The sequence below is a fragment of the Cariama cristata genome, unplaced genomic scaffold, assembly GCF_000690535.1.
Source record: "Cariama cristata isolate BGI_N322 unplaced genomic scaffold, ASM69053v1 scaffold9295, whole genome shotgun sequence".
NCBI lineage: Eukaryota > Metazoa > Chordata > Aves > Cariamiformes > Cariamidae > Cariama > Cariama cristata.
Window position 1 is genome coordinate 17,298 of NW_009615778.1, and position 13,483 is coordinate 30,780.

Consider the following 13,483-nt stretch of genomic DNA (forward strand, 5'->3'; position numbering starts at 1 on the left):
TTACGGGATAATTTTCAAAGCAGCGATTTTGCAAAGACTCAGGAAGAAAACAATTTTGTTTCATTTCCATAACAGAATCCAGACCTCTAAATTCAACCTCACGAGCTACAATTATGCATAAGGACTACCACTGTGAATTTTCAAACACAATGCCTTTTATTGTCTCTTCTCATTCTTTCCCCTTCCTGTTCTCCGAGATTTTCTGTACTGTCACCCTCCACAGAAATTTTGGAGCAGAAAGTCTGACTTGAAAGGAAAACTTTCAAGTTTTCAGGCTTCAAAGGAAAACAACGTCAACCTTCAACACAAGGTATTTGGACGGTATTTGGGGTTTTTTTCAGCCTTACGGGAACAAACAACAACAAAAAGTCTTCTTCTTATATGGAATCTCAACAGATGACAACTAATGTTCAGCTGTTCCATGATGGATGGAGGGGTATTTTAGTCACCTCCTTCAGCAGCCACGTGTGATTGTCCTGGAGCTCAATAAACGAAAGATGCCAAATACTGAAGACCGCAGTTCCCTTGTGCTGCATAACCTGCCGGACATTTCATGCAAGGACAGCAACGAAGCCCAGACACAAATGCAGCGACTTACTATTTACAGGAACTTCCCAAATATTGTCCTTCAATATTTTATTAATATGCTTTTTATTAATACGTCACTATTTTATTAATATGTTTTCCACCTGCACTAGGAGGCGGGCAGCTCTGAAGTACAAATACTGGAGATGAAACACCTACGCAGCACCAGCGGCACGAAAAGCACATCTTGCTTTCTATGTAGAACGCATTTTTTGACGCAAGGGTTGCTTTCAAATGTAGTAACCTCTAAGTCATTAAACATCACTGCCTGGGAAATGAGGTTTCTCCTCCTAAAAGTCAGAGATGAACGCCTATGAATGTCACACACACTTTGGCTCTCCAAAATAGTTTCAAAATCTTCACGCTGCTTTTGAAGAAAGGCACGTGAGGCTGTCGCTGCAACCCCGCACCCCAGGCAGACCCTGTTTATGGGTAACATCTGGTTGCAATTACCCACTTGATGGAATGCAAAGCAACAATTTCTGTTACCAATGGGACTGGGAGAACAAACAGGACATTATTTACACATTAAAGAAAGTACTCACCCCGACACCACCGCAAGGAAGCCTGACAAACATCGACGTTAGAGAACCTGTGGGGGAAAAAAAAAAACAAAAAACAAACCAAAACATGGACCCTATAAGTCAAAAAGTCAAAGTTCACCAGATTTTGGTCCAATTTTTCTCTGAACACAATAACAGACTGGGGTTTTCTTGCAATTTTCAGAAAACACACAGCCAACTCTGTTATATTATAATGCATACATACGCAACGTACACACCTGGGCTTGTTCAAAAGCCTTCCCAACATAAAAACCTTCTATAAATCACTTATTTTTATGCAAGGTTTGTGTGCTGTCCTACATTTCAAGCAGGCATGCTGACTATAAATGATTGAGATGCTACCAACAACCGCTCAGCATGTCTTCTCAGATGAACATTTTAACCCCTTTCAACTGAAGGAGGATAGGAAATCATAAAAACACCCTAATTATCAGTCATCTGCCGTTACTAGAAGACTTTGCAGCAGCATGAGCTTCATCAAAGAGGAAGACAAAAAATAAACTGGTGGCAAGCAAAGAAAACGTGTTTTGACTGAAAGAGCAAAATCAACATTACTAATTCGAGAAAAATGGAGAAAACCATCTGTAGGGCTAATTTTGCATCTGTAAGAATTGTAACATCACTTTCTGGGCTTGCATATGAGCAAATTTTCCTCCATTCAAAATTCTGCAGGTTTATAAACCGTATAGTGAAAAAAGAACATGCTGTCTCATATCCATCACCACGCTATGTGTATATGTGTCCACGCACCACAGGCAAACAGGGAGAAGGACATACGTGAATGCAGACGCTGCAAAAGACCTGGAGTACATTGTCTGACATTCATTTGCTCGAGATCTATTTAAAGTTAATGAAAGCTAACGGTGAAGTAAACTGGGTTGAGTTTTTTCCTCCCCACACCAAACCAGGCTCTTGTTCTGGTCATGTCTGTAATGAAAGAATAAATTCCCTTAAATGCGTACTACCAGCTTTCGAGAGCGTGAATTAGACATGACAGCAGACAGACGTTACTGGGGACCACGCTGGTGTCAGATGCATCGCAGACACATACGTTACCCCTGTGACTGAAAGCGGAGTCAATGCATCTGTATTATGAATCTGAGTGCACAGCCAGATTCACTCTTTGATTAGATCCACATGAAAATTCTTAGATCACCCTGCCTCGGACCTCCTGTCACATCTTTCACTGCTAATCCACGCATTATTTTGATATTTATCTTCTTGACAACAATTTATGATTGCTCTTCACAAATTAAAAGCAGCCTTATTTGCCTAAGTTTAAACTTGTTCAACAGGTTCCAAAGCTTTACACTCTCAAACGAGAGATGGATTCCTATTTTTCATCTTCAGACTCTCAAGGGCTTGAGCAACACTGCCAGGGCTAGAGCACTGCAACCTGCCTTGAAGGCCATCACCTTCAAACCCGCCTGATAAAACACAGCAAAGCAAATCTTTGGGATGCGCAGGGTCCTCTGAGGAACGTAACTTCCACATCAGTGGTGGGCTTCTGTCGCAAGTCTCTTCTACGCGGGTAAAGAAGGGCACTCTCTGAGAAAGGAGTAAGACTCAGAAGTAAGGAGCTACAGGACAACTGTAGAAGTAAAAGCGATCAGCAGAACCACAATGCCGCCTGCTTACAATTCTGAAAAACCTGAACTATTTACCCCCTTCCCGCTTTCTCCTAAAGAACTGCCAGATGACGGGACGTCCCCCTTATCGTTTGCAGAAGCTTAAAAAGAAACATTCCTTGTTTTCATCCTCCAGCTTTACATGCTCTTCCTTTTAGGCTGAGGTTTCTCATGCTTTTTCTTCCTCATAGACATATCAAAGGCAAAGAGTTTACACAGAGTCAGCCACCCAGTCCTACACATGTCAAGACACTCAGGTCTAACAAACTTACATTTGCATACGTGAGCCTCACACAAAGCTTTGGTCTCAGACTTAAAACCTGCCACACATTTACCCTCTAACATACTTAAAAAAACCCCCGCAAAGCTGTTTTGTAAATTTAAAAGCCTTTTCAACTCTCAACAGGAGAGGATGGCTGAAGAAGGGGCTGCTTACAGGCTTCTTCATCTCTACACCCAAATACGCACCCTGAGGTTTTTCAATGAGCTTTTCCTGAGACATCACTGGCTGTTAACCCTTGCTCAGGTCCAGCACCGTGGAAGCCATCAAGTTAAGAAACTGGTTTTAGGACCAGCGCACCCTGAGGTTTTTCAGCGCGGTTTTCCCGAGACATCACTGGCTGCTAACCCTTGCTCAGGTCCAGCACCATGGAAGTCATCAAGTTAAGAAACTGGTTTTAGGACCAGCATCACCCTTCCTACCCTGCTCCCAGAGGAAAACTTCTCCCTGGGTGCCATGCAGACATCCCAGCCAGGCTCACCCCTCTTGTCATTTTGGCTCGCTGCGTTGTCGCTCTGGACCCCGGCTGTCAAGCTGTCAACTGATTTACTCCTGCCTGGCGTGACGACTGGCAGCCACGCTGAAGAATGAAGTTGTTTGTTCTTCCTCCAAGCTTGGTGCTCGGCATGAGTGCCAGTGCCAGCTCTGGCCCATGCACAGCTCCACGTGCAATGGGAGGACAACCGGGCAGTGGGAAGAGAGAGTCCTCTGCTCTCTGGGCAAAGATGGTCATGGGAGCTGGCAGCGAGACCCACTGCTAGCAGCTCAAGACTAAAATGGTGCCAAGTGGGTTTAGGAAGCAAGATCTAAGCTCAGCTAAGAGGAAAGCCCTTCCTACTGGAGATCCTGGGGATCTGACCTTCTGTCTCTGGCTGCAGCTCTTTGACAACTTGGTCTTCTTTGCAAATTACATCCAAAGAGGCAACGTTTTGTACCGGCATTCCCTCAGGTATTAGAATTAGTTTTCTTCACTATAGGAATAAACTTGATCTCTACAGACATTTTAAAATGACTGATTGAAGACATGGGGGACACACAGTAAAACTACAGAAGTACTCACAGGCAGAGCAAGAGTTTCTCCTCCCTCAGGTTCTCTAAACAATCCATCAGGAATGGTTCAGCAAAACCTGGGTACTCCCAGATCCAATACTAACCAAATAAACTGTTTGTATCTCCAAAAGCATCTGTGGAACTATTGATACAGATTGTGTCAAGAGTCAAAGAGGGAGAGGAAAAGTATCTCAAGAGGGTCTGACATTTGAACGGGTACAGTGTTATCACAGTCCACCCTAAAAACGTATCTTGTAAGGGGATTCTCCAAAAGGAGAGGGGTTAGGGTGACCCACTGCCCGCTTAGGCCCTCCACGCAGAAGATGACCACTGCCACAGGCTGGGTGCTAACCCTGCCTGCTCCAGGCTGCTGAAGCCAACGGGTCTGATGCTGGAGGACTGCCTGGATCCCACCGCAGCAGACAGTTAGGACACACGTCCTCCTCGCACCCCATCAGCATGAGGGTTCGAGAATTTGCAGAGAAATCAGTCAGCATGAAAAGTGGTGCAACCGCAAACGAGGAGCCTTCTCAAATCTGCTGGGGAAGATTTACGCACTGTTTCCTTGGAGTGGTGGATACGCCTTACGCAAGGCGAGAGTTTTACACTACCAAGGATATGACATCATAAATTCTTTAAACTTTACATACTAATTGCGCTATCATTCAGCCAGAGGTGTCTACTTTTCGTTTCTCTGGGTTTTAAAGAGGTGGTAAGTTAGCTATAAATACAGTGCTAATTGCATGTTTAAACAACTGGCTAATAGTTTTCCTCTTTGGGGATCTAACGTACATACTGAATACGTTGCAAAATCTTTCCAGCTCTTTTGCTTCAACTACTACATCATACAGGCCATCAAGTTAATCCTCTTTTTATATCATCCAAAGTCAAGCTAATCCCAAAATAAACTTTCTCAACTTCTAGCTTCCAGAACTGTCTTTTTGCTGATCCCCAGGTGAGAACTTCCCAAACTGCCTCTCCAGCCTATCACCTACTGCTGCAAAAAGACACAAAGTAAAGGGAGATGATGATGATGATGTCTCCATGGAGGTAAGGTGCTAAAATGTGGTTTGGTTGCTATGGGGGGGTTGATTATCTGAACAACCATCCCCTGGATTTTTTGCAGGGAAAATGTCTATATTTTACAACAGACGCAGCCCTGTTTCAGGAAGATCCAGTCTCCAGTGAGAGGGATAAACAATCTTACTCCAAATTAAACAAATGTAAGACTATCTAAGAGGCCCCTGCATCTCTCCTGAAGATTATCCATACAAAACCGACAGCTATTTGTTGATGTCAATGCAGCTGGTTGCTGTTGCAGATCCAGGTCCTTAGCAGGGTGTTCCAGTTCCTGCCTAGCAATGGATAACTCCCTAACACGCAGAGAAGTGCGTCCAAGCATAAAATAAAACACCTGAATTACTCTTCCTCCTCAGGGAAACCTCCTTGTAGGCTTTGAAGACATCCAAGAAAGGAAGTTGTAGCTACCTAGGGTTTAGGGATCTACCTGAAGAAAGGGAGATGTAGCTTGTACTGCCCTCAAGCAGACTTTGAACGGAGGCGGGAAGAATTCTCTTGGGAATTGCCTAGGGCTGAGGACGGAGGAAATCCTGCATCTCACTTGTCATACCGTTATGGTTAAGTGACTGCCAGTCAGGGCTGAGGACAGCAGTGTGAGTGCTAGAGGACAGGACAGGGATTCCCCGCACGGGCAACGATACCTAGAAGTTTCTTGCTGTCCAGTTTCTGTCTGTTCAGAGGGTTTGTGCCGTACAGCAGCGTATGGGCTTCCGAGTGAACTGTCTGCAGCTCTTCTAGAGTTGCTTTTCTGCCACGAATGCACTGAAAGACAAAAGAAAAGGAACGATGAAATCACTGATTAACTGCTTAACTCTCATTAAAGAACTCCTCTTTTTCCTTAGCAAATCATAAAAGCAGTGAGCAAAAAACTAAAATGGCTTCTTATGCGGAAAAATTCATTGTAAGACAGATTTTGATTTAATCCCTTATTCGAAATACTAGCTTGACGTACAAAGTCATCTGTAGATTTATCTATGTTTGTTTTAAAAATACTTACCACAGAGCATTTGCTAAATTACACAGGTACTGCTCAACTACTGAATATTCAAGATTTCAGTTATAAGCCATTAGAAAGTGATTCGCTGGTGAAACTATCTCCCTCCAAACCACCCTCCGACATCCCCACCACGATTGTTAAATTAACCTAAAAATTTCTCCCAAACACACCGCTTTCCAAACCGAACCTTTGAGCAATTAAGGATCAGTTACAAAGCTCCTGCTTTAAAACCCATCTTGGAAATCCCACAAGATTCAATCTGTTGCAAACCGTTTTCTTACATGACGATGCAGATTGAGCTGGAAGCACTGTGGCAAACATGCTCATCCCTGTTTTTGTTGCCAGCTGAAACCCAGAAGGGCAGATGCACACTGAGGTCAAAACCCTGGCTTCAGTGAAGATCACGGCAAAGCAGTAGGACCCAGCTTCACATTTTACAAATTGGGGATCTTTTTCCCTGTTTTGTCACAGGGGTCTAGCACAGCTTTGGGGCTTATCTTTCGTTCCTATCACCCATTTGTGATGGAAAATACATTTGTAAGAACAAAGTGCTACTTGGAGATGCTAAATCTTGGGCATACAAGGACCATGCCGTGGGCTCCTGCATGGAAGGGAGCACTCCCCAGCAGGCAGACGGTGCTGGGGGGACATCAGGTATACCAGAGAAGGCAACTGAGTCCCAGTAATGGAAAAAATACCTCCCCTTTTTAACTAGGAGCTTGTGACTACCTCCAAAATGTTGGCAGAGGAAATAGGCAATGAGTCGAGAAAGTGCTGAAGAGTTATTTAGAAATGAGGATTGCTTTGCTTCACAAACATGCATGTACTCCCCTCCCCATCCCCTCAAAAAGGAAAAAAAAAAAAGTATTTTATATGGTTTAGAACTACTTCACAATTCTTTGTCATGATTTGGACTAAAAGACTTTAAAAGGAGTTGTCACTTTGGGGGGTTGTTTCCTACAAAAGGAATGACAGGATTATTCCCCTCTGTAATAGTAATACTAAAATACAAATAGTTAACAGGAAAATGTTGGAAGGCTCTGAAAACCTCTTGTAGAGGTCTTAGGGTCACCCAAACTGCGAGCCTCAGCGAGGAGCATCCCGCTGCACAGCTCCGGCAGGATCGCAGGCACCTCCTGCACAGCCTTCGCCCTGGCTTCGTCAAAGCCAGTTGCTTTTTTAAGACTTTTACATTCCTGGAGAAGCAGAGTCTCCAATGAGAACACCGACAAAAAAAAAGGGTAGTTTAAAGGAAAAAAAAAAAGGGGGGAAAAAAGAAATTACACTCCTAAAAAGAACAAGACTTTCAAATGGAAAACTTGTTCTGAAGAGAAGGTCAAACCGTGCCTCTCGCTCCTGAGAGCTGCTGCCGTTCCGAAAGCGCTGCCGTGGGCTCTGCAGGAGCAAAGCACTCTACTTTGCACTCTACTTTGCAGGAAAGTGCTAGAGACGAGATGCTTCAAAGGGATCGGCACTTCCAGCCAAGCAGTGCCGGATTTTGCACCGCGCCGTCATCTCGGGCTGCAGCCTGGCCCAGCCGCAGCATCCCGGGGGGGAGCGTGCCGGTGGCACGGGGACTCCAGTACCTCTACCTCTGAAATATGGTCCGCAGAACAAACTCGAAGGAATTTTTTTGGTCTCAAACCTTCAACATAAGCCTCTCTCACGTGTTGCAAAGCGCACAGGAAATTACTTTGTAAAACCGTTGGAGGCATAAGGCAGCAGAAATCAAAGCACGGCAGGAGCACTCGTGCACTCCGCCTCTCCTAATTTTGGCATTTCGGCTCTCCAGTTCCTCTTTCATTTTCTCCGCGCTCTGCTCCATCACCTAGGTTTCCTGAGGTTAATGATGAGGCAAAAATACAGCATCCCATTAGAGAGGCAATAATCGCAAAAATGCTAGACCCAGAAGGGATGGAAATATCTGGCAAATCCCCCTTGAACTTTTATCCTCTCTTCCTTTTTTGTTTGCGGTAAGCCTGCCTCAGTCCCCCCCTTACAGGCTTTTACAGCTTCCCCCTAACCCATATGCCAACCCTTTTCCTTTGAACAAGATGTACTGTCCCATTTTCCGCTGCTACATTTAGGGGACGCACAGAAATAGCATTTTCTATTTCTTGGTGTTACGCGAAGACACCAGGAGAACGGCAGCCCGTCGCAATAACGCGCCAGCTTCTCTGTGGATGCGAACGGCTTCAGCTCCCCAGGATGGGGAAGGGCTGCTCCCATTTGAAGTAGGCAGCCCTACCAAGACATCCAAGTCCTGTGCTCTTTAGGAGGGTATCAACACCAGCCCCCACTCCGCCTGACACGTACAACCGAATAGGAACGACGAGTGGATGGAGAGCTTCCTTCTGTGCTGCAAGTAAAACACGTTCAAGGACAAAACTACTACTTACTGAAACAAATATATTACGACAAAAGTCACAGCAAACCCTGCCCGGTTAAGAAAGGATTATGCTTGAGAGGCTTTTGCACCTTTCTCATCTCCCGGCTCATGCGCCACAAGCTTTGTCCTTGGCTTTAACATAAAGACACCAAGAAAATGAATTAAATCCCCCCCCCAATAAAGTTGGAGAACAAAATGTATTCCCCACTCCTGTTTCTGGACCCACCACGACTTGTACCTCGGTCTACGGCTCAGCCTGCCGCCCACACTCCTAGTTTGAGCAGTTCCTTGCTTTCTAAAAGCTCTTAAGTCCTGATACTCTTATCTTTGAAGCTTCACATCGACTATTGAACTTGCTGACCCTCCTCTCGCCTAACCTCCTTCCTGGCTGCTAAACCCCGGCTTTTCAGCTCAGGAATTGGCTTCTTAACCCCAAAGAACTAGTTTGGTTGTTTACCCCCCATCCTTATGCCTCTTTCTGCACAAAACCTGACCTTCGAATCACCACACCACTTCTCCTCTCCCACTGCTTTATACACATCCCTCTGCACTCTTCATCCACTTCCTTGGAGCCGGTTTTTCCTTTGCATTTTGAACAAAAGAAAAACCTCACTAGTCTCTTAGTTTGCATTTTATTCATCCTTTCACCCCATGACGCTTCGATAGGAGGGGATGTGAATCTTGAGCGACTGCGAGCAACATCTTGTTCCAGCTGTGGCCCCTAAAAAAGCCACAAAAAGAGCTACGAAGCTTCTCTCCAGAGACCAACTTCCCAGGCACAACTGCCACCACCTCCCACATGCCCGTGGTGCTTTGCAATGGGAAAACCCTGGGTGTGGAGTCACTTTCCAGAGGCTTCACCGCCCGGATCCATCCTGCCCTCCAACCGGACACCTGCCCGACGCTGTGCCAGGAACGCCGCGGACATGGCTCTGCTCTTACAGACAGCCCAGTCTTGGGTTTGGTTTGAATGCAATGAATCTTCGGCGAACAGTCCTCACCCTTTAAACAACGCAGTTTTGTTGCCAAGGCGTGCTTGGAGATGGACCCTGGTTGAGGAACTCATTCTTCCCCATCCTGGTTGAGCAGTCTGGGGATTTGATTACCTCCAAAAAACACAGCAAAACCCATCGATGCTTTCATGTTCTTGATGAAGGCTGGGAGGATTACGCTATACTGTGATTGAGGGTTTTCGTTTGGGGGGGTAGAGTCTTTTATTGAGATTGCCTCAATTAGGATAACTGTTGCTTTTAAATTCTGAACATACACTAGAGTAATTGCCGTATTTTATAAAGCTAACTTAATTAAACAAGTAATATTCTAAACTGCAGCTGTCGTTAAGTCTGGACAACTGTTTTCATTCCAAAGGGTCATCTTTAAACTTGTGCGACTCTGCCAGAACTCTTACCTATCACCCCACAAATCTGGCGCACATTTTCCCCTCAGCTGGACACAAAGCAGTTTTTGGACAACTTTAGCAAATACATATCTGTTTCACTGCTGAAAAATGAGAGGCGGGGGGAGAAGCGATGTGGTTTTTTTCTGTTCTAAAAATATTTGTGCCCCTTCTGGATCACCTCTATTGCCTCCGAGAGAAATGGTAGTAACTCAGCACTTGGCAGGTTGTCTAGGAGCCTCTCGGCTGTCTGACGAAAACAGGTTTTCACTTAGTTCGTTTCAGAAATTTCCAAGCAAGCATTTGTTTGCATGCACGATAAAAATATTTATCTGCAAGCCCTTTTCTGGCTTGGGGCATATGTGCAACCGAAATACCAAAAGAACATTTCCAGGAGACAGACACCGAGAATTGTTTGAGCTTGCATGAGAAAGCAGAGTTGGGATTTATTTTCAGCGTGCAGTCGTGGGGGGAACGAGAGCTGTTAAACTCCTTCTGAAAGAGGACAGGGATCCAGCGGACTCTCGTCTGATCCCACACAGTGTGTACGGGATTATTTACTATGCAGGGCATTGCGTTTTTAATCTGTGTCGACCAACTACTTGCAACCAAAAGAATCAAACTATACCCACACCCGGACCACAGCAAAGGGCTGCTAAGGAAGGAAGGGGACACGCGAGGATAAGGAAACGTCAAAGTTCAAACTGTCCTTTTACAAATACGAGTTGTAAGAAATGGATTAAACTACATAATCACAAACAATTTTCACATCAGGCCCTTGGGCTTACTTAACTGGCTCATAACGTCTGAGGCACAGGACAACAGACCTGCAACGGTGAAGATAAAAGCAAGCGTGCACAGATGTGTCTGTCAGCAAGACGGGCTAGAAAAAATAATGTAGAATAAAACAGGACCTCAGCAAAAAATTAAGGGTACAGCCTGGCAAATTTCTGAGTGCCATAATCCAGGTGTTGTTGCTGACTTGTTCTCGATCCACTACTAATTCTGAAAATATTCACCTCTTTCCGAGTGCCTGTAGGGCTGCTACGCAGATGGAGCAGCTATAATCCATAAAAAAATTGTAGATACATAGCAGGCTGCATTGGTAGTTAAGTGTCACCGTCCTCACGTGAAGAGCTCTGTTAAAGTTCACACATCACACGCACGCTACTGTGGGGGAAGATAGAGGGCACAGCTCATGCTGTCCTGCATGGAGCTTCGGCACAGGCAACAGGGATTTTTGAAAAAGTAACATAATTACTAGAAGCAATGACAATTATTAGGTCAGACTTCAAAATTCCTTTCAAATCCATCATACAATGGAATGTGTGTCACAGAATGAAGTTTTCTACACGTTAAGCCTACGGCATTCCAGTCTTTGCGGAAAGGAGACAAGTCCATCATCCCAGGCAACGCCAACAGCTCACACCCTTGCTCCAACCTAGCAGCAGAGATCACCCGTGTCTAAAAGCTGTCCCCTTGCCAAGTCAAAGCACCTGATGTGGAGGCAATCTTCACTGAAGGAAAATCTATATGGTCCTCTACTCTGCTCGCTGATAGATAGGTTCCAACTGAGGAGCTTCAGAAAGACCCTGAAGGGCAGGGAAGTGACCAAATGGCTTTGCAACGTGGAAAAGACTTACATCGGTTAAGGAGAGCGGAAAGCGAGTGAGTGGCTCCAGAAAAAACCCTATCAAGAACAGAAGAGTGAAGTGCGGAGGTAGGAAGGAGATGGAGAAACAGGGAAAGGTCGTGCCCATCGAGCCCATGAGACAAGTTAAGATAAAGAAGGAAACTTTAACGCAGGTCTTGGCAGGAGTAGGAGATGGCGGGGATGAAGGAAAGCTAACTAGAGAGAGAAGCAAGTGCAATTACAGCAGCTGGTTATCCTGAAATGGCAGGTCAGACCTCGAAGAAAGCCATCAGAGAAGAAAACATTGGAATTAAGGCAGAAAGTTAACATCACATATTGATCGTTTTCTGAAAAAGGAAGAGTCAAGATGAAGCTGAATGCCACCAACGGTCAGAAGGGAAACCTAGGTGGAACAGCTGGTGAATATGAAGAACTCCAATTGCAAAAGCAGCTGACAATACCAAATTAAGGAAAATAGCAGTTGCCTTGGATCATATAGTGAAGAACTTACACATTACAGAACATCTGTAAGGCAAATTTAGGAGACAAGGTAATTAGCACTGCACAATTTAACTCCTGCTTCTAAACAGAGGAGCTAGACAGCAGTGGGGCACGACTTATTTTTTTTTTTGGGCCCAAATAATAATCCCAAAATTCAATTAGATGGGTCTCCAGAGATAGAAACAGGTTTGAAGTTCGTCCTTGCTCTTTTCAGGGATAAATAAGGGTACGACGGAGAACTGTAGCCAATGGCAATGCTGCCACCACGTGGACGTCTTTTAAGAATTGATGAACACACGCCACCATTAATTTATCATCACTGTTACTAGTTATGAATAATAATTATTATTAATCACTATTATTAATCATTAGTCTTTGTATTTTACTATCTAAGCTTTTCTCTTAGTTTGCACTGCTCTTAAAATATGTACGCCCAATAACGTCAATTTAACCTCTTGTGATGGCATAGTGCTTAGTTACGTCCTCCTACCCTCACTCTTTTCACAATATCTTCACTACAGGTTGACCATTACTTATCACAGAGTATTAAAAAAGTTATTAAACCATAGAAATACAAACTTGCTGCTCCACAGTTTTTGTTGTTATGATTGGAGTGATAGTAAATAACACGGTTACTTCATATCTTGCTCTTATCTTTGGCTGCTTCAAAATCCAACGCTTGGTAGGGACTTCAGTTTACAGGGAATAGGACCAAAAATTACAAAAGCAGCTTCACCGCAACATCGGGCAAGAGCATTCTCCAACATTTCATGAAACTTCTAACAGTCATTGCAATGCCATGAAATCAGACCGCTAGAAAAGCACTCCTGACAGACGCACACACACAAACATAAGCAGCCACCTAGGAACGGATTAAATTTAGGCTACATATGGCAAAACATTGCCAACAGCTGGAGCTATAAAAATGTGAAGCCAGAAGGCAGCATAAAGTTTGCACGTCCAGGTAGCAGTCAACAGCCCGAGTTGCAGGTTCGGTACGTACGTTATCATCCAGATCAGAAATCAGCCTCCCGCCCCCCCCAAATGCTCATAATCCAACAGTCAAATCAGCCAGACAAATCCAAATTCTCCCTTTCTCCCAGGCCCACCACCTCATCTTCTCCTTCGCTGCTATTTTTATTACCTCACACTTGCCACGGAGACCCGTCTCTTGAAGCCGGGACCAGATGCTCTGGATCCTCCCCGCGTGTTCTGGGTGGCTGTTTGTGTTTCCACAGGTACACTGGTGTTTCAGCATCAAGGTGTCATACACAAGGCCTGCGGCAGAAGTTACAAAATTGCTCTCAGTTAAAAAAAAAAAGAAAGAAAAAAAAAATTTGCCAGATATATGGAAAAAACATTTTTTTTTTTTTTTTTTTTA

General features: G+C 44.6%; 1 protein-coding gene across 1 annotated transcript in view; it reads right to left on the reverse strand.

Annotated features, from left to right (window-relative positions):
* The window catches only part of HDAC4 (histone deacetylase 4), a gene marked incomplete at its 5' end in the record, with an annotated part of 137,889 nt that overhangs the window by 12,775 nt on the left and 111,631 nt on the right, over positions 1-13,483 (reverse strand). Inside the window, 3 exons of the mRNA XM_009699947.1 lie at positions 1,131-1,177; positions 5,828-5,948; positions 13,247-13,380. Of these exons, the coding sequence (XP_009698249.1) occupies positions 1,131-1,177; positions 5,828-5,948; positions 13,247-13,380 (302 nt within the window). The remainder of the gene's footprint in view (positions 1-1,130; positions 1,178-5,827; positions 5,949-13,246; positions 13,381-13,483) is intronic.